This window comes from Heterocephalus glaber, unplaced genomic scaffold (genome assembly GCF_053883595.1).
Source record: "Heterocephalus glaber isolate CG9 unplaced genomic scaffold, H.glaber_assembly_v1.0 deba00001593, whole genome shotgun sequence".
Lineage (NCBI taxonomy): Eukaryota > Metazoa > Chordata > Mammalia > Rodentia > Bathyergidae > Heterocephalus > Heterocephalus glaber.
The window spans coordinates 1290390-1317861 of NW_028258368.1; the positions used below are offsets into that span (position 1 = coordinate 1290390).

Here is a 27472-nt window from a genome sequence, read left to right on the forward strand (position 1 = left end):
TCCACACCACCCTGCCGCCATGGTCAAGTCAGCAAAAGGGGAGCACAAAACATGTGACTTCAGAGACACAGCGTGGTGGGACAAGCTACTCTATCACATTTCATGCATGCTCTTTGGCTGCCCTGAACCCTGGGGATGGGGGCTGATGAGAAGCATGGTTTGGGGCAGATTTCCTAACCCGTTCGGGGCTTGTCCTACAGGAAGCAGGACAACTCAGGCTGAGCTGCTATCCAGGAGCAGTTTCAACGATGGTGGCACACTGAGCTGGTGGGTGTCAGCCTCACCTGGAGGCAGGATATGTGGCTGTCTGTGCTATATATTTCAGGATCACTGGAAAGTTCCTTAGTCTTGTCCCTTCCACCCTGTCAAGGGTCTGGCACTCCACTAGTCCTCATTATTTTCAAATGAAATTCCTAATCTATTAATTAAAGAACATTGCCAACTTCTATGAAAGCATATTAAGTTTGCCCAAGCCTACTAGGATTGACTTCTCAACTTCAAAAAAGAGCTCAGAGGCTTCTTAGATGCAAAACTGAAGACAAAATGATGAGGGGCAGTATTTAGAGAAATACATCAAAAACATGAAGCACAGCTTTAAGGGAAAGGAGTGAGTTCCAAACAGGCTCTAAGAAAAGGTATAAGAACATCCAAACCATCTTCACCTGAGCCCCAGAACTTCACTTAGAAACAGTTCTGAAGATCTGTTCTGTCAGAAGCAATTATGAAGACTAAAAAGAGACACTGTTCAGCTCCCCTGAGGATGGACACCAAGAGTGCCCTAGAAATACAAAAGTTCCTCATACACACCACAGAATGCACCCCAAGAGTGACTCGTGAGAGGAAAATACAATTTGGGACTCACTCAACTTCAGATGAAGGTAAGTGCTGCTCAGGAACAGGGAAGTATAAATAAAAGAAACTATTATGACTTCAGTCATGTCACTAATTTTAAGATGCCATTATAAGTTTAAATACCTCCAAAACTACTTGGCATTCAGACAATATCTCTTAGTTTATCTAATAGAGACCATTTTGACTAAATTTACTTTCAATTAAAGATTCTGAATCAGCATTCTTTAACTGAGCATTGTGTCACCAATGTAAAACAAGATGGCTGCCGCCTACAGTCAAATTTACCTCACTGGAGTTAGTGGAGATTTGAAGTAACTGAGTTCCAGAAAATCCATGGTTGCCACTGGAATCAAATATCTGACAGATACGGGGGGAAAAAGACTAACGAAATGACTGCAATGTTCATTTGGCATCCAACCTTTTTCAGTATTAAAAAATTGTTACATTTCATAAAACCTTTATTTCATAATTTATACTAATACTGTACCATAAAAATTTGAAGAAAAAGTTGCTTTCCTTCTTTCTTCATATAGTTAACATATTTTACATTTTTATGATGTCATTTATTATTCAAATCATTCTGAATCTTCTTGATGCTGCTTTTAACCAAGCAGCCTTTCAGACTGGTTTCTGAAGATGCTGAACAGATCTCAGAGTTGGCAAAGTCACCAAAGTCAAGCTTATAATTACTTTTAATGTGTACAGAATAAATTTTGGAAGAAAAGATAGCTAAACGTTAAAACTGGTTGTGTTTGGAGAAATTAGGAATCATTTTCCAAATTTTATCTTGTAAATTTTATAGAATATTAACATTTAAGACCTTTAAGCATTTAGTAATACCCACTAAATCAATTTTACTCAGTTATATAAATACTAACACTGTAATTGGTTTCACATCTTTTAAAACAAAAAGTGTTCAACCAAATGCTTTTGTTTATCAAGAAATCTTCTGTTGCGAACATTTACCACATATGCTAGGTAATTAGCTAACTGTCTACACCTAAGAAAAATAAGCAAATTATCAAGTTATTTATCAATTTTTCACTCAATTACACTGAATTGGCTATCTTGATTAAAGTCAGAATTGGTTAAAGACCTTAAACATCCTATAGTTCAATTCAGAAAGCAAAGGCTCAGCATTACCCAATCATTTACAGTTGGCTACAATCTATAACAAAAATGTTTCTATTCATAACCAACAGATGATTACTGTTTACAACTAAATTAAAATGCATGTACTATAACTTGAAAATGTGCTATTCTTTCTGTATAGGCATATACAAAAACAGTGGCCACATAAAAGAAGTTTCATGCAGAGCCAGGCATGGTGACACGTGCTTGGAATCCCAGCACTCAGAAAGCTGAGGGAGGAGGATTAACATGAGTTCGAGGCCAGCCTGGGCTACATGGTGAGTTCAAGGCCAATCTAACTAACTGCAAAGTGAAATCTTGTCTCAAACAAAACAAATCAAAACAAATAAAAGTTTCACACTTTCCTACTTTCATCCAACCCACTCCCCACTACCTCTAACTTTATTGTTTCAACAGGCCAAAGACATTGATACTAGTCTCTTTAGTCATCTAATTCATAAAAATGTTTTACACAATTAAATAGCCATATACAAATTAGAAAATAAAGTTTGAGAAATATGACTTTCTCAGATAACACTGAAGGCATATTCAGAATAGCAACCTGCTGAAAATAAATATAAGAACTTCTTTGGACTTAATGGCATTTTCCCTGTTCACTTATATGTTCAGATCATCTAACTTTATCTTTTCAAGTTTGAAAAATTAATAATCCTAATATAAATAAATCAGTAAGATAAAATTCATTAATATAAACTATATTGTGAAGCATTATGAAATACTTCAGATGTGCATTTTCAAAATGTTCTGAACAGAATTCACTGTACTTGCGTCCTATTTTAGCAACGAATGATCAGACTGGTTTTTTCTTGACAAAATCCTGAAAAAGCCATTACCCTCTCAAGGGAAAATAAGCAGCAGCAATTGTCCAGTGCCTTGGACTCGGGCAGGTGAGCATCCCAGACTTGCAGCTCAGGTGCTGGTGAACAAGGGTAAGGTTTGGCTCCAGTGTCATTTTCTTATCAGGTGATGATTATTAGTTTCCCACATTCATTTTAATATAATTGATATGGGAAAATAAATATCAGTACTAAAGTAATTAAAGGTGTAAATTACTTTCTAAAAATTCTTATTTTTTGTGTTCCTAAGTGCTGCTAAAGGTATACGTGCCTCTTTGGGCATGCCAGAGCAGTCAGACCAACTTGTGTACTTCATCTGGAGGCAAAAGGTTATGCTAAGGTTGGACTGCTTTGATTCCTGGACAACTTTCACTCCACCCTTAAAGGATGAACTTCACTGGTTTGCAGCAGGCAGAAAAGAATTGGTTTCGAGGAGGTCACTCCAGGCCGTACCTCCCATGCTGAGCACTCACCTGAGTGATGGAAGCTCTTTTCTCCTTCCCTTTCCTCGCCAGGGTGTCCAGCCCTTTTAAGGAAGAAAATATGCCCTTCTTGCTCCTCCCTTGCTGGGTCAGGGAAAGTGTTCTTTTTCGGAGAGCGGAGTCATCTCTAGAACATACCTAATTTAAAACACAGTTTAAAAAATCTTAAAGTGTATTTTGTGGGTGACAGAATTAACAGTTGCCCTAACCAAAATAAGCTCTGCTTGCTATACATACATTTTGATCAGGGTCAAAGGCTCCTGCATGTTTGATATACCTGAAATGTGCCCACCAAATAGACATCTCTTATCTAGGAGCACAAACCCAGCTACAACATTCAGATTCACTACAGTAGCCAACAGGGTCAGCAAAACAACCTACAGACCTCCCAGGCTGAGCTGGTTCAAGACATAGAAGCCACCAACCCAGGAGTGATTTCAGAACACGCAAAGAGGCTTTCTGGAGTATGGGTTCGATCACACCCTTCAATCAGCTTTTCAATCTTCATAGCACTGTTGCAATTCCTCAGAAACACCATGACTAATGTTATGAGGAGGGAAAGGCAGGAAGGCAGACACCCACCTGAATATGTAGTAACTGCCAACTAGTAGCTAGATTCCCAGAACCAGTAGTAGAGAAACATCTGGGAACTCTTTGCAGTCTCCTCCCCTCCCCATCCACATCCTCTAGCCTCTGGGTGACCCCTTTCAGTTATTGGGGTGAGCACAGGCAGAGCTGATGACACCAAGCTAGAGAAAGGGGAGCAACCATGTCAATCTTCTCTGGAGGCTGTTCTGACAGCCTCCCTTGGAACTTACCAGAGCATGGAACGAAGAAACAGACAAGATGCCCAACCGGCCAAGGGCCAGCTTAGAGGGGCGGCTGGTGGCAGCAAGCAGGCTCTTGGGGTTCGGTAACTCCCCACCCTGTAAGCTGGCCAGGTAGCAGCGCATCCTGAACAAATCCATGTGAAATTTCTCCAGATTCTGCTCCCACTGCTGGATCTTAAAGAGTAAGAAGTAAATAAGTTTGCATAAGTCACAATGAAAATGCAATCCCTTTCACAAACTTCACGGAAAACTCGGTTTCAGCTGGAATTGCACGGTTTAAATCAGCCTTCTCCACTCCCCCTTCTCAAGCCCTCTTAATAAAATGCACTGGGTCACAGAGCACTGCACTTCAGCAAGACAGCCCAAAATGCAAGGAGGCTGGTGGTCCCAACACAGTGACAAATCAAAATGGCATGATCTTTGGGGAGCTCCAACATCAACCCATGCAGACTTAAAATGAAAATGGAAATGCAGTTTTTCCCTTCTGTTTCATTTCCCTTTACATTTACAGCCTCTGATCCTAAACTGGATTAAGTGAACTGCACACAGGCAGATGCTGGATACCAGAAAGCAGTGACTTTATATTCCTGCGCATTGCATGTAATGACTCCAAACAAGACAAAGCAAATGGACTTCAGGGATGAGGACAAATAGAGCTTTTACTCTATTTTAAGTTTCTTGGAGAAAACCCACCATCTGTACATCTGAATAAAATTAAAGTATACCTATGGTTTTATTTCAAAACTGAAATCACAAGTTAGTAAAGAAACAAGACAAACTCTGGGAACCGTTCCTTTCTTTCAAGGACGTCACAAGCTGTTACATACAAGCATTACCTCCATTTAAATCCAAATTAATAAAATTAATAGGTGAAGAGAGGCTCTAATGACTTGTTAATACAGGGCTCAGTAACAGATCAGAAAGCCATGCTTCTAACAGTCCTGACAACAACCTCAGAGCGCCAGCAGGCTGACACTGAAGGCTCATGATATAGGATTCGGTAAAAGAGCTATGTTATTTCCTTTGCAGTGTGTAGCCTCAAACATATGCTAACCTTCCAGGCTAATCTTTAATTCTCCATAAATGATCGTTTGAAAGATTTCCAACATTAAACACTATGTTGTGTTCAGTTTCTCCCCATAGAAAAGTTACAAATTCTGGGTAATCTCCAGACCTTCTCCAAGTTCTCCATATCTTATCTTTTAGGAAGGTGACAGTACAATTTTCTGCATGAAAAAAAAAACCTGACAGCTGTGTGACCTAAATAATGTTGATTCACCACTGTTCGTAAACAGTGAAGTCATAGAGTACAGTAAAACAATCTCAAAACCCACAATGAATTTAACTTAGATTAAGATTCTATATATTTTTATTAGTGACATGATAGCTTCCTCCTATCAGCCTTGAATGAATAGCACAATGACTTGGTAGCTTTGAAAAATGCAGGTGGCCAAGTCTCATGCCTGAGGAGTCTATTCTTTAAGTCTAAGGTGAGGCCTGGGAAAGCATCTACTGTGATTCCAGTGCCTAGCCTTAGTGAAAACCACTACTCTACAGTACCAAGAGTTCAAATTAGACTATAAATCTCTTCTTGGTCTTGGCATATTGGAGAATTTTAGATTCCAAAAGTGATAGGTGGGTATAAACTGATCCCTGCCAGAAGCCATGGTGAAACTATACTTTGAGTTCTGTCTCATATATATCTTTCTCTTTAGATCACTCCTACAAATCCACAATTATAGATGTATTCTTTTGTCACCTAATAAAATATTTCCAGATTGCATAATGTATGGAAACTTATCAGATCTATTTATACCTCAGTGTAAAACTGTTTATATTTTTGAGGAGTTCTATTGAGGGTAGAGAAGTGAGAAGAAAATGAATGTCACTGGACAGAAAAGAGCAAAGACGCCTGTGCCATATATGGTGGACTAAAAAGACAAAAGAAATAAGATCTAGGTCTATGACAATCACCAAAAACCAGCGAACACAGATCTCTATGGTAGGAAAAGCCATCTTAGCCATACATCTATTCCATATTTAAAGACAGTATTTATCTTGTTTCTCAAATCATAGTTTTTTATAGAAAGAATCAGTCACTGGACTTACGAGGATTTGGGGTTGAATAAAAAATAATGCAATAGTTTATTTTTCTTTCCACAGACTCAGCAAAGGTGTAGGGAGGGACTGGTGAGGTTTGCAAGTGAAAGGACAGTGAAAACACACTTTCATAGCTAGGGTTTCACTGACAGGAGGAGGAGGTAGAAGGGCTGGATTCATAAGTTCGAAACAGACCTTACAATGTTTACAAAGTCTGCTGACATAAGCACTGAACCTGCAAAGTACCTGGTGCTACCACACCTGCAGTTCTCAGCAGCAGAGACTGAGCCCAGATAGACTCCAAGGCCTCGCTCAGGGATACAAAATGATCAAGCCCTTCCAGACTCATGAGGACCCAAACTGATGCCAATGCAGACAATATGCAGAGTACGTGCAGGCTATCAAGTACAGCACCCCAGTGGACCCCACGAACGTGAGTTCATCTGAATCAGAGCAGGCACCACCTAGAAACATACTCCAGCAACTTTCACTTCAAGTTTTACCTGTCAACTTCACTTCTCCCCATAAGCCCTTGGGTATTCTGGGGACAGGAGGTAAGACTATCTACAATCTTGTTCAGGTGCCTTATTCATCCTGAACATTTTGCAAATTGATTTTGAACCTTGACATTCAAATTTGGCCTAAACTTTAAGTAATGTTAATTAAATGCAAAAATATATTAATAATCCCTCAGAAGATGTGATAAAATTACACTTTTTTAAATGTAAAGGAAATAATAAGTCAGTTTCTTGAACTACTATATATGTTACTTCAGTGAACTTTAATAGTAATAATAGCCACTAAAATAGTAATGTTACCTCATAGTACATTTGTTAGGGGAAAAAACTCCAGAAACACACTAACATTATCGAAACTAAAATGCCCAAAATCAATTCCTTTAAACCAAAACTGCTTCTTCCTTTTCTAAATTCCTTACATACTAATCATTATCCCCAAACATGTCTTTATTTTTAAAGGATAAGTATCAGGACACAATACTAAAAATGCCCACTGATGATGTCAAGTTTTCATTTCTTTTAATGTCCATGCACAAAACACAAAAATGACATGGATGGAAAAAAATTTAAGGAGGATTTCATTACCTTTCATTGTAAAAGGAAAAAATGTTAACAAAATTACAGGGGGAACTCCCATATTTAAGCACTGACTCAAATTCAATACAGAAGTTTCCTCTCTATTTCTAATACAGCTATATTCATTTAATGAGCTCAGAGAGGTTATGGTCCACTATAGGAAAGTGGGAGGAGGAAGAGATGAAGCCTAGTGATAAAAATAACCAATCAAATGAATAAGTGACAAGATGTGAGCACATTCCTGCCACACCCAACATGCCTAGAAAAATATTTTCTACCATTTAATCATTTAATTGTAGTATTTGGCCAATTGTCCCTTACTAGATTTGGCCTAAAAGATAATTTGTTTTTCCTTTTTAGTGGAATAAGAGGAAAACGTCCATTCCATACTTTCAAACACTAAAACCTAACTTCACAGAAGAAATTAACCAGTGACACAGATTACACTGAAGTTAGCTTGTAGTTAGAAAAACTAAATAAGGTTTAGAGAATCAGTTTTTGTTTGTTTTGAAATGAAATTCACTCAGTTTTATAGCCAATGAACATCCAATTAAATCAGCCAGGAAAGTCCAAGTTACAAGAACAAGTAAATTGAGGATCCATTTCTAATTTATATAAAGCAATTCATCCCATGGCTTGGTTAGCAAGAAAAACATCATCTTATTTACCAAAGTTTTACTGAGAAGCAACAGGGCTTATAAGAAGGACCACAGATCTGTGTTCAAAGCCCAGCTCTGCCACTCACCAGCTGGGTAACATTAGAAAATTTACTGCACTTAAGGGTCCATTCATGCCTCCCCTAAATGGGTATAATATCCAAGGTATGATTGAAAAATATAGTTAATGTTTAAATTTTTAAAAAATGTATTACAGTAAAATATACATTGCCACTAATCCCACTCAAAATACTCCCCCTTGCTTCAAATACTTATCTCATTTTCTTGCCACTTTCTGAAGCCGATCTGGAAGTCCTCTTTCATGAATGTCTTTAGTTGCACGGTAGGGGCAACCTCAATGCCTGAATCACTTTATAACCTTTACATTTCAGGGTCATTTTGACTTCAGGGCAGAGCCAGAGGTTGCAGAGTTCCACATGCAATGAGTAAGGTGAATGACGGACAACGCACTATAATGTTCTTATGAGCCTGGCTTTCAACTGAATGGCACTCAGGAGCAGAATTCACAACATTTGATCACACCTTAAAGAATCACTCACATAAAAAGACTTTCAGAACTGCTTCAGAAAGTGGCAAGAATGATGGGATGAGTTCAAAACAAGGATTATATTAATGTGTTTTTTACTATAATAATTTTTATTTAAACATGCACCACATATTTCAATCATACCCGTATGCATCTTTACCTCCTGAAGTTATTAGGAAATCAAGTATGACAATGGCCTGAGCCTAAGTCTCTGATAAGTAAACCAGGGAGGAATAGGAGGCAGAAGAAAGGGTTCTATCAGCAGGAGGAGAAAAGGTAAGGCGGGAAGGAAAGATGCTAGGAACACAGGGTAAGGGCCGGGGTGAGGCCAACTTAGGAAGAACACCATTTCCCACAAAATAAAGAGGAAGAATTCCAGGTCCACAAGAGGCATGGGTGCATCCACTCACTCACTAACTCCACAAAGCACCAAGAGTTCAGGGATCGAAAAGTTATGCTTCCTTCAGGAGCTCATGGTTGTAGCAGGAGGAAGCTTAGCCGTAAGGAGATAATAATTATAAAACAAAGTGATGAGAGCTGTGATAAAGACGGAAACCAAGATTCATGGGACTCCGGGCAGGTCCCTGATGGGAGTAGGTGGAAGAAGTGGTGGACAGCACCCTGGAGGAGCTAACCCTTCTGCTTTCACTCCAGGTGTGGAGGGGAGAGCCAGGTGACAAGGGAGGGAAGACGACAGCACCTGCGTGCCCTGAGGTCAGGGTCCTCTCTGCCCAAGACAGGCCTAAGGGGAGGAGAGGAAGATTGAGCTTAGGTCCTACAGCAAGTCTGGGTTGCTGGGCAGAGGTCAGGTGAAGAGGAAGTCTCAGGGGCTTCATCTTGTCAGCAACAAGAGAGTTGTTAGGCAGGTGGCCCGGGATCAGGGCTGGTGTCCAGATGCAAACTTCTCTGTGTCCTGTGGAGGATGCACCTGAGGGAGGGCAAAGCTGGGGCTTTCTGCAGCAGTACAGGGAATGACAGTGCCACTCACCCCTAACCACCTGCCCAAACATACAAACCGCCAGCGCGCCCTGCACTGTTCCAGAGCACCCTGCCTCTGCTCAGTCTGCACCTCCCTGCAATGCCCTTGTCTGCTCCTCTTCTACTTAATTCCTTCTTGCTCAGAAAGTGATTCAGGTATTCCTCCTATGAAGTCTTCTGAGACCGAAGGCTAAATCTGTTTTCTCTCTTCTCTGGCACTCTCAGATACCATTTGTTCTGAATTCATTCTACCTTGCTGAAACTATAGGCTTGACTGCCTGTCATCCTCTTCAACTGAGAGCACCCAAACATTCTGTTTTCTGAGCCCCTAGACTGGGCACACTGGCCTCAGCCAGACCGTGCACTTAATAAACACTGAACCAAACCGAACTCTGTTCTCCTGCCCAAAACACTTCCACCATCTGTCTACTGCCTGCCAAATAAAGTCCATGTCGTCATCCACTCCTCCATCAACTGGCCTTGTCTCCCACCCAAGACCCCGTCACAGAGTCCAGTCACCAACAGTTTATTCCCCAAAGTGCTTGCCCACATGCACGCGGTTTTATTTTCATTCACACTGTCCACATTTCCACAGTTTTCAATGGGCTAAACTGAAAACTCTTCACCACTTTTTCTTTTGTTTGAAGCAGGGTCTCTGTGTAGTTCAGGCAGGCCTTGAACTCTGCCTCCCAAGTGCTGGGACTACAGGTGTGCCCCGCTCCGCCCAGTGATCTCTTCATCATTTTAAACCTTGGCGTAAATATTTAAAACAAAGCCCACCAGTTCACAAAGTGCAGAGCAATGTACTCCCCAACTAAGCATCTTCTCCATGCCACAGGGTTCCTATAGGCTCACTGCTGCCCTCCCAGCCAGTGCACAGTGGGGACCCCCACACCCCAGGCACACAATGAGACAGGCTGGGGAAAGCCATCTGGGCAGGGTGCCAGCACCACCTAAGGCCCTGTCCTTATTTACTTGTTTGAAATAATCAGCGGAAAGGAAAATAAAGTACTAACTGGACTTAATTTACAACGCTTCCTCCCTCAGAACTTCAAAGCCTCTCCAACATGTGGACGCTCGGCATGGCCTGGTCCACATTGGCTACGCTCAAGTGAAAGTTGCATCATCATGTCCCCAGAAAAGCCCAAGAGGCCTGAGCACCAGACTATCTGATGGTTTATTTTAAGCAAAGCATATGACCCCATTATAGTATGAGACTCGGCCATTAATATTGTGATAATGTCTTTTTATTAGGAAAAGGCATTAACAATGATATTTCTCCACCCACATATTTCAAAGAAAACCCACTCCAGAGATCTGATCTTGCATGATGTCATCTACACTGTGCGTTCTGCTAGTTTGGGACACATTATGACTAGATCTGAGGTTCTCGGAGTCTCCAGGGAAAGCAGTACAAAAACAAAAGTATACAGTGAAGTCGAGATTTTTAAATGGTAAATGGACAGAGCCTTCCTCTTTTATATAAGTTTTTAAAAGGTAGTTCAGAGAACACTACATATATATGGGATGTTTGGTCCCAACCTGTGAATATCTTTGCCTTTAGAGCACCATATCACAACCTCTGGTCAAAGAAGGTCTCACAAGAGCAACTCCAAATGTGTTCACTGCCCTTGAATATCTCTTCACCTTTGTGTCTGCAAGTAAAAAGTAAACAGCTCTCTTTATAAAACCTCCTGGGGGCCGGGGATTTAGCTCAGTGGTTTCGCTGCCTGCTGCGCAAGCGCAAGGACCCAAGTTCAATCCCCGGTACCAAAAAAAAAAACCCCTGGCAAATGACCTGGGATAGTGGGCCCAGCAGGTTTCATTCCAGTCACCCACACTGCAAAGCCCTGTTGGGAAACAGATCTGAATTATAAGCTAAAATTGCCAATAAGGTGAGGAGAATATTTCTTGGCAGAATTTCTGAAGATGAACCCAAATGGTTCCTTCTGGAACACAGAAGTGCTATGGAAGGAAGGGGAGTATATGAAAGCAGGGGGTGGGTGTGGGGAGGAAGCAGGAATGGGTAAGGGTCACGTATGGGAGAGGGGAGAACAGATATGAAAATGTAGTCATAATGAGGATGGTGCACTTAAAATAAGGGGGTGATTCTGTTAAAGACAGGCTAATGGGCCACCGAGGATAATGACCCTAATTCTTTAGAAGTTCTACTCTCTAGGCCACTGGACAGCCCAGGACTCTTAGATGTGTGTAGGATTTATGCTAACTAATCTCCCTTCTGAATCGGAGAACAGCACCAACTGTGACATCACCAAAGCAGCATTTACAAACCATGGACAAAGGAATAAAACTACACTGAATGAAAATTTAAATGTTTTCTTTTTTTGGTTTTTTTGTTTGTTTTGGTACCGGGGATCAAACTCGGGTCCTTGCGCTTGCGGGGGCAGGTGGCGGAACCACTGAGGTAAATCCCCGGCCCGAAAATGTAAATGTCTTAAAAACCATTTCCTTGAACGTCCTCTGATCACAAAGAGCCCCCACATTCACACACACGAAAGGATGGCCACACACTCAAATACACATGCACAGAGGCTGGGGGCTCTCAAGGTTGCCCAATTTCCCTTTTCTCTCCTTAAACCCAAACACTTGACTATATTTTATGGACCTAAAAACTCCAAATTGGGCATTCCTTCCAGGGGACTAAACGGTGGCTCCAAAGCTAACTTTAAAAGAGCCAGGAAAAGTTAAAACCATGCTTTTTCCCCATCACAGTCCCTACGAAAGGATTCTTTCAGGTATTTTTCAGTACATGTTTGCAGTACACAATGATTACAGTTCTGGCGGGGAGTTGGTACGTGTACATATACATCTTCTCATCCCCTTCCCTTCCCCTCTCCCTCTATCTCTTAGTTCATTTCCTTTTGCAAAAGATCTCACCCTTTTTTTTTTTTTTAAACTATCTTTTACTTTGGGTTTCTCACATAAGAAGAATTGAGTGACATTTAAGCTTGTGTGTCTGATTTCTTTCACTTAAGATTATGCATCCATTTTTCTACAAACGACTCAAGTTTATCCTTCTTTATGGCAGAGTAGTGCTCCACTGTTATAAATACCGTATTTTCTTTATCCATTAATCTGCCGCTCCCAAGATTAGTGCTGCTGAATTGTGCTGCTATAAACACAGGTATGCAGGTATCCTATGAGAATTTTTACACAGATGCTCTGAACACTCTTGACACTGGTCTTCAAGAGTGATATCTCTACCAACAGACAAGCTGTGGTGCCTGAAACTTGGACGTTCAGGATGTTCAGGACATTCAGGTGAGACGCTGTATAAAGAAAACCTGGATAACCAATTCTCCTTTAAGCCCTCTGACCTGTCCCTACCCTCAATAGAGCAGCTATTGCCACACACTGCACTGCAAACACAGAAGGCTGGGAGGCACAGCCAGGTGGCTTCAGGACCTGAACTCCTCTCAGATGTCAGCAGGTGGGGCAGTGAGAACACAAGCTGTGCTTGGTGGCAGCAGCTATGTTCCTGTCAGACCCAAAATGCTCTCCCAACCCCTTCCAGCTTCTTGGAGGATCAGCTTCCTTCTCACTTCTATGTTAAAACTACTTCGCAGTTTGGAGTCTGCTGACAGGTCTAAATAAATGGCACATCCTATCTGAGGAACAGGTCCACTTGGAAGTACAGGATACTATCTTTAACTTTCTGTAGACTTAAGGAAACTGCACTCTGGTGTACATTTTCCATATAAACTTTTGCACTCCCTTTGTGATGGTCTGACTGGGCCCTTGTGGCTGCACCCAGACCAGTGCCATTTCCCTGCCATGACCTTTCTGCATTTCAGTCCATCCTCTACACTACCTCCTGATCAATCTCCAAAAACTACCTATGATCTTTCCACAACTTAGAAGTATATGTTCCCCCTGAATTCAGAGGACAAAATAAAACTTACATCTAAGTTTTACACTCAAGACTGCTATGGCCTGAATATATATATATTCCCCCCAAAGCTCCTATGTTGAAATCCTAACTCCAAAGGGATGGTATTAGGAGGTGGGGCCTCTAGAGCAGCAATTAGGTCCTGTGGCGCTGCCCTCAGGAACAGGATCAGTGCCCTTATGAGCGAGGACCCTTGAGCTCCCCCACCCTCCTCCAAAGGTGGCCACGGCAGGAAGTCGCCATCTATAAACCAGGAAGCAGGCCCTCACCAGGCCTGAATCTGCTGACCCCTGATCTTATTTCTAAGAAGTATGTTCAAATGGTTGAGTTACTATGGAATTTTTTTTAAGAACTTGACTTCTCTGTAAAATTTACCAAGTAACAAAGATGAAAAATGCAAGAACACACCAACCTATCTTCACTCCATTCCTCATTCAGGTTTCCAAATCATTTAACAGCTGATGTTGGAGTGGGGTATGGTAGACATTGTCGTACACCCCCGGGGCTGCACTATTCTTTCCCAGGATTCTTTCCCAGGGCTGCTCACAGGTCCCAGGTGGAGCCTCTCTGTGAATTGACTGCACCCAAACAGCTCTGCCTTGACTGGCTGACATCAGGCACAAAGGCCCGGGCCCTTGTCATGATGCACAACAGCTCTGACTGGCCCTCCAGCTGCAGGGCATCCTATGGATCCAGCTGCATCACAGTCCACTCATTCCTGCCCAGCCCTGCTCCTCACTCAACACCCAGAAGCCGCTTGTGAGCACCCCCAGTCACGCTCCTCACGGGCACAGCTCCAGCTCAGCTGCCCAGGGAACCTGGCGTAAGATGGGATGCCAGAAACTTCCCCTAACAACATTCCTCTAAGGGATCAGCTTGTCTACAAAGCTCCTTCACCACCTCTAAAATGCACACAGCACAGAAACCTCCCGCGAGTATATGAATGTGGAAGTTGACCATTTTCCTTAGGAGTCTATCTGTTACTTGTTACTTGTTTAGATTCCACTGACATAGGAGTGGGTATGTTACACCAAACCATTCTTTCCAAAACCTTCTTCTGTACCAAAATATTACTTGTCTAATCATCTAGTGGTTTTATTATGTACAATTTTGTCCAGAAAGTAACAATATTTGACAGAATCAGCCAGGCAAGAGGGCACCACTCAACACAGGAAAAAAATATATGGTCACTAAGATTTTAAAAAATACAAATTGAGCATTCTTAATCCAAGAATCCAAAATCTGAAATGTTCTAAAAGCCACACCTTTTTAAGTGTTGACATAACACCGTAAGTGAAAAATTACATACCATGAAAATTATTTAAAATATTATATAACACTACATTCAGGCTATGTGTATAAGGTATATATGGAACATAATTTTGTGTTTAGACTTAAGTTATATCCCAAAGATTTTTCATTATGTATATGCATATATTTCAAAATCTGGAAAAAATTCAAAATACTGCTGGTCCCAAGCATTTCAAATAAGGGATGCTCAACCTGTTTCTATCTATCCACCAAAGGTTGAAAAGTGTGCCCTATTCCCCATTTTACAAAAGAATATCCATTGAGAACATAAACTGAGGAGCCTCAGAGACTACTTGTCCCAAGAGAATGACCACCCCAGCCAACCCAGCATTTGATTGCTGCAAGTGCCATGTAAGCAAACAGTACCTGGCTCTCAATGGCTTTCCTGTTCTTGGGGTCGCTCACCACAGACAGTTGCAACTCTGCCATCTTCCTCATCTTGCTGTCCATGTCAATCTTCTGAAGCAGACTTCTCGTCTGGCTCTTCAGCAGCCTCACAGTGTCCTCTTTCCCATGCTTCTTGGCAAAAAGGGATGCACACGCAGAATGTATGGCAGTGACCCAATTCTCCAGGTCCGTCTGGCTGGTGGCCTAAACACAGAGGAGGGGGAAACTGTTTGAAGTGATTTTAACACAATAGTTCTCTCCAAAATGGCAGACTAAGCTTTGATGCATAAAACCCAGGAAGTATTTGCACTTCATAAAAAGAGTTTAACCTGGGCTGGGGATTTAGCTCAGTGGTGCCGCCGCCTGCTTCAAAACACAAGGTCCTGAGTTCAATCCCCTGTAGGGGGAGAAAAAAAACAAACCAGTTTAACTTCAAAAACACAACCAGCCACTCAACTCAGGTCCAGAGGGTCTGAGAGAAACAACCATGGCGGCCTAAATATGACAAGAAGCTCTAAATACATATAATCTGAACATAAAACTACATCTACTGTATGGCCTCAATTATGAAATATATCAATAAAAGAATATGAAGAAATAATGTACAATAACAGTATTAAAGTCATTGTCTTCAAATATTAGGAATATGGAATGGTTTTTCTTTTTCTGCTCTTTGCTACCTTCAGATATAATGACCATATACAATTGTTACAAATGAAAAATATTTTATTCAAAAAACAATAAGGAAATTTTGAATAAAGGATAATGACAAGTATATATGATTTTCAAAAGGCTGAAAAGCACTTTCAATCCATCTTAAGTCCAGAAATATCCACATTCCTACACAAGCCATGGAGTTTATACTCTATGGGCCTTGGAGATTATAAAACAGGACCAAATGATAAAACTTCTTAAAATGAAAGATATGTTTCCTGGATCACAAAATAAAATATTCATTTCACACTGAGCCCTAAGGGAAGTCAGGAAGATTTCACCTAAGGCATTTACCTGCACTACAATTCAGGTTAATATCAATTACTTTGCTTCACGGCATCATAGAAAGTTTTAAACAATTCTTCTGTTAAGCAGAAGAAAACCAAAGCTCAGGCCCTGACCCTTGTAAGTGAAGTCAGTTTGGGGACAGCAGGAAGGCTGCAGTTTACTACTGCCATGCCCAGGAAATCCTGTTGCTGTGAACATTACACAGATTTCTAGATTCCCAGAGTTAGCCTGCAGGGGCTCTAGGGACAGGATCAACTTCATCGAGATCTGACCCCAGGACCTAGGAGGCTTCCCATGATCCTTCCAGCCAGACACAATCTACAGCTGGCACTGTGTCTACATGAACTACTAGGTTTAGAGGAGGAGCATTGGAGAAGTACCTTGTGCTTCCTGGCTATCACTCCCATCTCTTTTAAGTTTAAGAATAATAGTTAAAAATCTCAGCCAGGTGTGGCCACATGCACCTATAGTTCCAGCTACCCTGGAGGACAATCCTTTGAGTCTGCATGTTCAAGGCCAGCCTAGGCAACACAATGAGATCTCATCTTGAAAAAAACAAAACAAAACAGAACTTCTCTAGCACCTAACGTGCACACTATATTATTTAAACCTTAGAGCAATCCTTGAAGCTATTATTCTTATTATTAACCTAATCGTTTAAGAGTCTGAACCTCAGTGATGCCGGGTAAGTGCTCTCAGATGACGTATGTACTCAACAACAGCACCAGGATGCAAACTTAATGCTGACCTAGCACCCAGGGCTCAGCACCACTATGCTCTATAACTTCTCGATTGCTAGAAAATTGCTAAAAGCAGATAACCTGAATTTTAACACCCTAAGGCCACGTCCACAGGGACGGAGACCTCAGGGTGCTTGGTCATGAGGGCTTTCCTGGAAAGCTTCTCCTTTGACTTCTGCTGCATTCTTGGCAAGGGCCGAAGCCTCTTCTGTACATATTTGCTAGGATTCCTTAAAAAGCCTCAGCTCTGGGAATCCTGGATATTTCACTCTGCAGATTGTGAGCTACTCCAGAGCAGGGTCATGGTGCTTACTCTCTGGGCCCTGGCAAGTGTCTCCTGGGCACAGCCTGGCACTTCATGGCCACCTGAGAAACGCCCACTGTACCAATGACAGGACTGGCCATGGCCCCACTGCAAACTTAACAGAGTATTCACTCTATTTCATTTCTACGTTGTGTCCGACCCACTCCTCATCTGAGTTGTACACATTGCCTCTCCCTGAGCCCTCCACCTGCACGGCACGGGCAGTACCTGGAAAAGGTAGACATCTCCAAAGGAGTTGCTGAGGCAGAACACGTTTTCCTTCTTGGGGTGTTCTGGGACAGACTGCACAATGCTGTCCTCCGCAAAGAGGGCACATCGTGGGGCACTGCTCTGGTCCATGGAATTCTTCCCATAGGTCTCGTAGAACAGCAGAGTGCAGCCTGGAAAAGACAAAAGCAAAATAATAATGTCCCCACCACCCAACCTGAAGGTCGGGAAAGGCATGAGGACATAAGGGATGCATCCACAAAACAAAAAAAAAGACCTAAATGAAATGATTATGTAGTACAAACACAACTGACAAGGAACAGCTGGCATCTGAAGGCCTCATTCTGCTAGCACAAACTCCAGTACAGTGTTAGATATGTAACATCAGTGGTAACAATGCCAAGCATGCACTGCTGCTTAATTCCTCCAGATACTCCACACACACTGGCTCCCTCAATCGTTTTTCCACAAGCCAGGCATGGTTGTTTAAGCCGCTCTCCAGATGAGAGACCTGGGAGAAAGCTCGCCTCCACACAGGTCCCATAGCTGGATGGCAGCAGGTTGGGGATCTATCCTCAGGCCCAGTGGCCCTGCACCCAGGTTCCTAAGCATAAGGCTGCACTACTTAGGAGACCTCCATGTGGGAAGCAGAAGAAAATCCCCCATTCAACTATACCTGTGATGTGTGGTAACTAGAAACTACATATATTGAGGGAACTTTGCCACTTGTGAGAAAGTACCCAGTTTATTTATCCTCCAAAGGCCATGTAACTTGATTTTAGTATATCTTTTATCTCACAATGATAGGAAATATTATAATAATCTTATTAACTTAAGGAAGAAAAATTTAAATATGCATGGATTTTTAATAGTACTCTAAAATGCTTATTTTTCCTCATTAAGCTAATAAAGCATTGCAGAAAGAAGTTATTAAAGGTCTGTTTTAATCATCAGATAGGAATGCCATAAATATTAGACAATATTTTGGAATAAATTGTTGCTTCTAACAAGCATGCAAATTTGTTCTCTGGAAGAGTGTTAGTAACCCTTCAAACTTCTATATGAGAAACATTTTTGAGTACCTCTCATGTGTTAAGCTCCGGCACACAAATATAAATGACATGGTCACCACCTGTACTCTGCAAACCCCTTTCACTTGACAGTAAGGAAACACGTGCCAGTGTCCCCAGCACTGTCAGTGAACACAGTCCACTTGGTGACATTTTATCCTACTGCACTATGTCCTCACTCATAGGTGTTTTAAAAACTATTTGACTCTTGTTAGTTTAATTGCTTCCTCTAAAACCAAGCCTTAATATGAACAAACAGCAAAGCACAGAAGCCAGGACAAGAAGATGCCTGCCCCAAGAAATAGCACTTCTCTTTCTATGCCAGTCAGTACTGAGCAATCGCTCCTCCTCACAAAGAAAACCCACCCACTGGCTGGGGTGCAGCTCAGCGACAGAGCCTGTGCTCAGCATCCTGGGGGGCCCTGGACTCAATCCCTAGCACCAAGAAACCAAATCAGACACCTCATCTAAACTGGCAAGCTGAGCATGTTCACATATTAAGACAAGGGAAAGGAACAAGAAATTTATAGCTAAAGCTCTTTCTTGCAAGTCTGAGCCACTCTCTATTCCCACCAGTGATGCAGTTGGAAACAATAAACCTAATCTTTACATCAGGAAAGGCTGTTCCTGTCTGAGGAACATGCAATATTTCATGACCTGGGACCCAAGGCCAAGGTAAAGGTGACAGAGCCATGCCAACTGCACCAAGTACAAATTCTTTCCAATGGGTCAACCTTTACTTCCCAGTTTCCCTAACATTGTATTCTAAAGGGCACAATTTGAATCATTACATCTAGAGGAAACAAATGTAAATGCTGGACGGGTACCAAGATGTTGCCACAAACCTCATCAACACCAGACTACAGCTCAGTGTGGACATTGTCAGGCCTAAATGGAAGCACCATATGCACAATTTTATGCCTATTCGATTTAAAGAACAAGAAATTAGTCTTAACCCCATTACATCAATTTTAACATGAAGGAACTCTGTGTCTCAAAGGGGGCTCTGGAGTTGGCACAACACAGCTGACCTGTGTTAATGAGGTCTCCTCTCACCCACTCCAGTGCTGCAGCCATTGGCCAGGACCTGTGTCCACCAGGCATGGGGGGTGGCCTGAAGGGATGACAGTGGATGGTCTCCTTGCCACAGAAGCAGAAAAAAATGTAAAGATTATAATGGTAGTGGAAGTTCAGTAGAAGAGGCAAACAGAAATACCACCAGTGGGAAGACAGCAATCAGTCCTAGTCATCCCTTAAATATACCTTGCCTCTGATATCCCCTGGTCCCACATTTTCACTCAACTCTCTGCTGCTGGCCCATCTCAGGGCAGAAACACTAGCTTCCTAAAGGCATCTAATGAACTTCTCTTCTGATGTACAAAGTACGCTGTGCATCTTGAGGGATATCTTTAGTGACCTGTGAACTGTTCATCCTGGGAAGTCTCTGTGAACTGCATGAAAACCTACTCATTAGGAAAGACAAGTATAAAGCAGAACCACCCTTGTTAAAACTTTATTACATCCTCCCAATCCTGAAAAACATTTGTGCCCTTATTATCCCTATGCATGCAACGCAAGCAGCTCACCAGATAGTTTGCTGTTAACTGCTCTCTATAGAAAACTGTTTCTAATTTATCTACTTAGATATTTGGAGTATAATTTTAAAATTCTGCCTAAATGAAATTATATGTTTTTAACTAAGATTAAATCAAAGAGTTAAGTCCAAATATTACAACTTGGACTCGAAGCCAAGAAAGTGGAACTTTAACATTCTGAATTCCCAGAAGAAAAAGGTGTAGAAAGCCATGTGGGAAAGGTCATGCTGAGAAAAACATCTTTATCACATGCCTAGCCCTGACTGAAAGGAAATGAGGAATATGTGCTTGATAACACTTACAAAGCACCCTTTATCTGTGCATCTTAAAAGTATTTTACAAGCAAACTCCAAGAGAGCAAGGCACAGGCAGGGAGATCCTAAAACAGTCAAAGAAAACTCAGGCTCATCCCTACACCTGAAGTTAGCAGCCAGGCATTCTGGTCTACCTTCCAGGGTGGACTAGAGGCGCCTGGCAATGGACTCTTCCAGTTTTTACATTGCACCTGCCTGAATCCGACTCAACTCCCCTGCCCCCAACGGCAACAAGGAGGCTCTGAAAATCTGGCTACCCAACAGTGTTGTCAGAAGCAGGGGAAGCAGGAAGGTATGGTTCTGTCTTCCCACTTTCCTGTGGTTCTAGAGATGGTGGTTTTTTTCAGCGACACATAATCAGCCTGTCCTCCATTAGTCCTGTCCTAACCTTTGGAGAATCAGAATAAAGCCAAAGTCCCGTTACAACACTAAGGCTCACTCTCACCCCATTTCTTACTTTCACTGGGATAAAGATTCCTAGATCCTTACATCATCTTCCATATGATATGGTCCAGAATCCTTTTACTATCAGGGCTGGCTCTGCTCTTCCAGGTGGGATATGCTCATACATACCTTCACCACCACCCCCCCATCACTATAGAGATGTACACAGGATTTTTAAAGCAGGCAGGCAAGAATTTTCAAAAGCATTAATTTTAAGAAACAAATTTTACTTAAAAACAAAAGAGGTACATGACACATTATGGATTAAGTGCATCCATTCTAAATATCATAAAAGTAAGAGGTAGCTTCACCTGTGATTCATAAACAATTCCAGATCCTCACCCCCGCTACACACACCACTACCCAATAGGTTTGCTTATCTCTCCAGATAGGGACACTTCACATACAGCCTTCTCAAGAGCCATCTTCTCGTTTATGAACAAGTCCTCTCCGAAACATATCAGACCTGCTAGGAGGGAAATGGCCAACTCTGACCAGGAAAAAGGAAGACTGTCACCTCCTTTGCAAAAGACACGACACCTCTCATGTTGGAGGTAAGGATCACATTCTCTCTTGTAAAGCATAATGACTTTTACTTTGGCCTTAGTACCTGGGAAACTCCTTAGGAGTCTGCAAGTCAGACATCTCACAGTTTAAGTTTTATTTCCCCCACATACACATATAGGAAGTGTCAAAGAACGGTACAGTAATACATGCAAAATAATAAGCAATAGCTTTTAAGCAAGTCAAACCTGCAAGTCTTTCTCACTTATAATATGTTGCAGTCATATCTCCCTGGCCTATCCTTAGGTAGCTCTTTGACTTTTAAGCCTTAAGACATAACTTCTTAGCCCTTCAAAATCTTGTCTTACTAGATCCAACATATAATTCCAACTTGCAAATCTCTTCTGTCATTCATATAAAACTGCTTCCCCCATATACAAAAACTGAGTAAATTCTTTGCCTTTCCCAGCCACAATGGTACCACAGGATCCAAATCTAGACTCAAAAAAGAAGAATGCAGTTGGGACAGGTTATTGGATCCTTGTATCTTACACACACTCCTCCCTGACACACATGGAACCGTGTTATTTAGAATGCCTCTACAGTGTATGTTTACCAGAGGGGCTTATGGGTAATCAGAACATGATGTCTGCTCTGCAAGGCTGGGGGAAGGGTGTTTTAGGGGCCAAACTGTGATAAAAACAGCATTGTATTGGCAAAGAAACAGACCTGAGGATCAGTGGAATAGATTAGAAGATGTAGAAACAACTCTAGACATAATCAGCTACCTCATCTTTAATGCTTTTGCTTTTTTTTTTTTTTTTTTTTTTTTTAGTACCGGGGATCAAACTCGGGACCTTGCAGTTGTGAGGCAGGCGATGGAACCACTGAGCTAAATCCCCGGCCGTATACTACCTCATCTTTGACAAAGGAGCCAACCATCCTCACTGGAGGAAAGATAGCCTCCTTAATAAATGGTATTGGAAAAACTGGATTTCAACTTGCTGAAAATTAAAACTAGACCCCTATCTTTCACCATGCACTAAACTAAAATCAAAGTGGATTAAAGATCTAGATATTAAAACAGAAACACTAAACTTGCTGGAACAGAGGTTAGGTAGAACTACTGAAGACACTGGCATAGGAAAGGACTTTATGAACAAATCCTCAGTAGCATGAGAACTAGCACAAAGAAATCAACAACTGGGATCTCATCTTACTAAAAAGCTTCTGAACTGCAAGAGAAACCACCAGCAGAGCTAAAAGACAAACTACAATGTGGGAAAAAATTTTAACCAGCTGTTTCTCAGACAAATATCTACTATCTAGAATATATAAAGAACTAAAAAAAAAAATCAGACCCCTCCCAAATATAAAAACCCAATTCAAAAATGGGCATCTGAAATGAACAGACATTTCTCAGACAAAGATGTAAAAGCAGCAAATAAACATATGGAAAAATGTTCAACATCACTGGTCATTTGAAACATGCAGATGAAAACAACACTGAGATTCCACCTCACCCCACAAAGAATGGCTGCTATCATGAAATCAACCAATAACAAATGCTGGTGGGGCTGTGGGGAGAAAGGAACCCTTCTTCATTGCTGGTGGGAGTGTAGACTGGTACAACCACTGTAGAAATCAATACGGAGATACCTCGAATAACTAGGATTGGAAGTCCCATTTGACCCAGCTATTCCTCTACTGGGTATCTTCCCAAAAAGAATTAAAAGAATCATACCACAGTGATATATGCACACTCATGTTTATAGCAGCACAGTTTGTAATAGCTAAAACTTGCAAACAGCCCAATTGCCCATCAACTGGAGACTGGATAAAGAAGATGTGGGTTTGTTTTTTTTTTATAAAATGGAGTACTATTCAGCCATAAAGAAAGAGAAACTAGAGACATTTCATCCACTTAAGTGAAATAAATAGGACACACATGTGTAAATACCGAATAGTTTCTCTGATATGAAAAACTAAAAGTGTAAATAAGAATCAAAATATATAATTGATATTGTGAAATAGGAAGAAAATGTCTAAAGGAATAGGGGAAATGGGAGGGGAAGGGGAAAGGAAAGAAGGGAAAAGAAAAAATATGAGAAAAGGAAAAACATGGAAACAAAGTCTTTGCAAATAGGGAAGGGTGGAGGGGGTGAAGGGAGGACAGGGGAATGGGGAAAAAAATAAGAACCAAGATACGTCATGTACAGGTACAAGAGCCCAATGATGAATGTAACTGTACTGTATACCTAAAATGTACCAATAAACTAAATGGAAAAAATAGGGAGCAAAAGAGGAAAGCTAGGAGGCAGCAGTGCAGAGGGCTCCAAGTGTTTCACACGTTTCACACAGGCTGTCTACAGGTGTGACTTCTATTTCTGCCTTCTTCCACGCTGGGGAAGGGCGCCATCTGATAACTAGGTCTGACTTTTGAAATATCACATTTAGATCCTCTGACAGAGACACAGGAGGGCTGTGGAGACTGCCAAAGGCCAGTTAGGCTGGGAGGCTGCTCCTCCTGTTTGCATCTGTATAAATCAACACTGTGTGGATTGAGGGCCTCTCACTTCCTCAAAAGACATTTAGATTTCTTTACATCTACACAACCACCATGAACGAAGAAATTATACTTTTTAAATGGCAATGCTTGAAAAAACTTGTATCATCTTACCAAAACAAAGTCCTGCTCCTGTTTCCTTCATGGGGGAGTGAGGAAGAGAGGGAGAGTGGGAGGGAAGGAGAGAGGGAGGAAGGAAGAAAGAAAAGCTGGAGTTGGGACTAGGAGTAGAGCTCAGGGACAGAGCACATGCTTAGCATATGCAAGACCCTGGATCCCATCCCCAGCACCAAACAAACCAACAATCAAAGCTGCACTGGCTGGTAGTAACAATTAGACTTTCTTAGTTCATAAAAATGAGATGCTAAAATTCAAGAATCCAGATGATATTCAAGCTGTGAAGGATACCACTTTGAAGCTCTGGAAATGTGCAGAATGTGAAATTTAAGACCTACATTCCCAATAACTAAGGTACATTTCATAGTTTATTTCATTTTACCCCGCCCCCGCACACACACACTCATATATACAAACAGTGTCAAAGAACGGTACAGTAATACATACAAAATAATAAGCAACAGCGTTTAAATTAAACCATTATTTGTTAGACTGAATAATATATGTGAAGGTAAATAAGCCGTAGTATACAGGTTTGGCAAAGGATTTATAGTACAGCATGCCCTGAGATTCTGTATCGAATCCCTCACTTTAACTCCAAGGAATTCGGACCTCAGTGACACTTTCCCGAGAGGAGTACAGGGAAGGAAACAACTGCCAGTGGCCCTCAGGGAGTTACAACAAACGTGCTTACCCTTAAGTGTTACCCAGTACTGTTTCCACTTCCTCCGAGCCACCAGCTCCAGCTTCCTTTCCTTCTGCAGGGTGACAAGGGGTTTGAAGAAAAGCCACCCGGCTTTCCGGACCACTCCCTGCTCCTTCTCAAAGAGCACATCCAGTTGCTCCAGTGAGCTCAGTGACTCACTGCTGGACTCGATGGTTTCTGTGGATGTTTCCAAGTGCTCAGTGTTGGTCCTGCTCATTTCCAACTCTCGCATGAAATTCTCATAAATGTTCTGCTGAAGGGGATCGCTGCCAATCGCATGAGTGGATTCACTTCTCTGACACAGGATGTGAGCTGAGCCCCCTGGCCACAGTAGGGCAGATGCCTGAGACGGCACCTGCACATCTGTGTTCAGTCCATCAGAGCAGCTGTCAAAGCTGGACCTTGGCTCCTGTGTGCAACACAAGTGACCACCGTCAGAGGTCAGGGTATCCAGAGCATCTGCCCCTCAACACAACCTCAGTGTCACACTGGTGGTAGCTAATAATGGTGGTGCAAAGGAATGGTCTTGTAATAAAAACACATCTGTAATTATCATGCCTCCAAACCAGAAAGAATTTTAGAAATGGTATTGTGCAACCCAATTTCTATCAGTGAAGTCAATGCTTAAATAAAATACCACTGGGTCTCCTAAATCAAACATATGTTTAGCATTAAGAAATCAGTACATTTAAAACACACTAGGGAAGATTTCTAGAATACATTTTTTCTTTGCAAACCGTGAATCAGTGTCTTCCGGGAAAGAATTTATTTCTTGAGATCCATTTTCCTTCTAGGCTATTTGAAACCTAAGTGAGAAAATCACTAGTTCCATGGCAGGGTGGAAGGAATAGCTGGGACCTGTTGTTCTGGAAAACCCCACAAAGTTTTATTCTCTCTCTGGTAATCACTATCCTCAACTTCTAGCTGACAACCCAAGTCTAGACTTCCTGACTCAAGAGTCTCTAGTATCTTATTTTCCCAGTTCATATAGTAAAAATCATGCCTTAAGGATTCCTTGTCTACAAAGGGTACTGGTTAGTAATTGTAGCTTTTTCCTTCGTTCATATTTTTTAACTTAATCTGGAAATTTATTTCATTGAAAGAATATACTTATTTATTTTTTCACATCCTTTTATTTGAGCACCTATTTTATTATAGTCACTGGGAATATCAAAGACATGATTCTTAACTTTAACATTTTTTTCCTAACACAAAAATCAAACAAGCAATTAAAAAATTCACAGTTGTACTATAATGGTCACCTATTTGGACTAGGTGTACTGAACACAGAGTTGGCCATGTAGAGAATTAAAAACAAAGAATGGTCTAATGTCTATATTGTCATTAAAGAAAAGTAACTGTCATGAAGGTTATTTGTTAATAAATAAATAAATAGCAGCAACTAAATTTTTCAGCAGGAAGTGAACTGATTCAAAAGGTATCGACATTCCAAATTTATAGCTCAGCTCAGTGGTGACAAACCTACGGCACGAGTGCTACAGCAGGCTGTTTGTATCACTGAAGGTGCTAAAAGGTTCACCATCGCTGGCTTAGATTAAGGCAGCTGCAGAGAAAAGCTAAATACATTCAAGTCTACTCAGCTGCTAGTATACCTCCAGTAATATTTCTTATGCACTAAGTTAAATGTGAGGGGAAGGTTGGTCCAGGACTATGGATTAAAGGCCTTATTTACAGTATTTCACAGTACAGAAAAGTTTGCTTTTCAGAAATTCATCCAGAAATCAAGAAGCATTGATTTGCTGTCTTTTGTAGGAAAATCATCATGATGCAACTGAAGAGTATTTCCAAGTGCCCAGGAGCTGTGAACATCTGAGCCCCAAACATAGCTATTAGTAATGAAAATATTATTTTCTGCTGTTTTCACACTATGTCCCTTAGTCATATTTATTTATACCCTGATGCATCTGCAGAATAAAACAAGTAAATCAGCTGCTGTGAGTCACTTGGGAAACTCAAAATATTTTAAGATTTTTTTTTAAATCATCACTTTGTTGATCTTCAAAAACTCCTAGGAGGTGAAAGAACACTTATTTAGCTAGTATCAACATTACTTCAGCTATGAATATGACTCTCTGACTCATTGCCCCAAAACACTGGGATTACCTCTGTTACCTTGCAAGAGCCATAACGAGGTGTTTCAAAACAAGCAAAATGCTGCCAGAGAAAAGCACACAAGTGACAAGGTTACGTGTGATCCATAAACACTCTTGTCATTGTTTCTCAGAAGACAGAGACTTCAAATTGTAGTGCTAACTATTAAATATTCAACCATAGCAAGGCAATATTTCCTCCTTGAGGAAATTTATAACTGATTTATAACTGATTCTTCATACACAGGCATGAGTTTTCCCAGTCTGCAATTTCTAAAGTTTCAATATGTAAATAGCCAATGATGAATTTCAGGCTACAACGGGCCTTTAAGAAACTTTAATTAAGAAAGTCTTTATCTCACTTCAGATAGAATTCCCAGTCACTATGTGATGAGTGTGAAGGTATTTGTTATATATGTACACAAAGCACATCATTTCCATTTTCTCCCAATCAGATAACCATAGATAATGGCTAATGTAACTTGACAACTAGGGCACTGTACCCAAAAATAGAAAGGCGCGTCACTCTACAGAAAAATACTGTACGACCTTACTTATATATGAATCCCAAATAGTGAAACTCAGAAGCAGAGAGGAAAAACAGGTTGCAAAGGGTTAGAAAGTGGGCAAATGGGG

At 41.3% G+C, this 27472-nt stretch overlaps 1 protein-coding gene across 2 annotated transcripts in view; it reads right to left on the reverse strand.

The window, feature by feature from the left end:
• Tiam2 (TIAM Rac1 associated GEF 2) overlaps positions 1-27472 on the reverse strand; it is a 107087-nt gene that overhangs the window by 74255 nt on the left and 5360 nt on the right. The window contains exons 3-8 of one of the 2 annotated variants that reach the window (XM_087193543.1): positions 24714-25134; positions 17410-17582; positions 15115-15339; positions 4141-4326; positions 3314-3460; positions 1138-1209 (exon numbers count right to left, since the gene is read on the reverse strand). In XM_087193543.1, coding sequence (XP_087049669.1) covers positions 1138-1209; positions 3314-3460; positions 4141-4326; positions 15115-15339; positions 17410-17582; positions 24714-25134 — 1224 coding nt within the window. The remainder of the gene's footprint in view (positions 1-1137; positions 1210-3313; positions 3461-4140; positions 4327-15114; positions 15340-17409; positions 17583-24713; positions 25135-27472) is intronic. The other variant, XM_013076695.3, reaches the window with a different exon arrangement.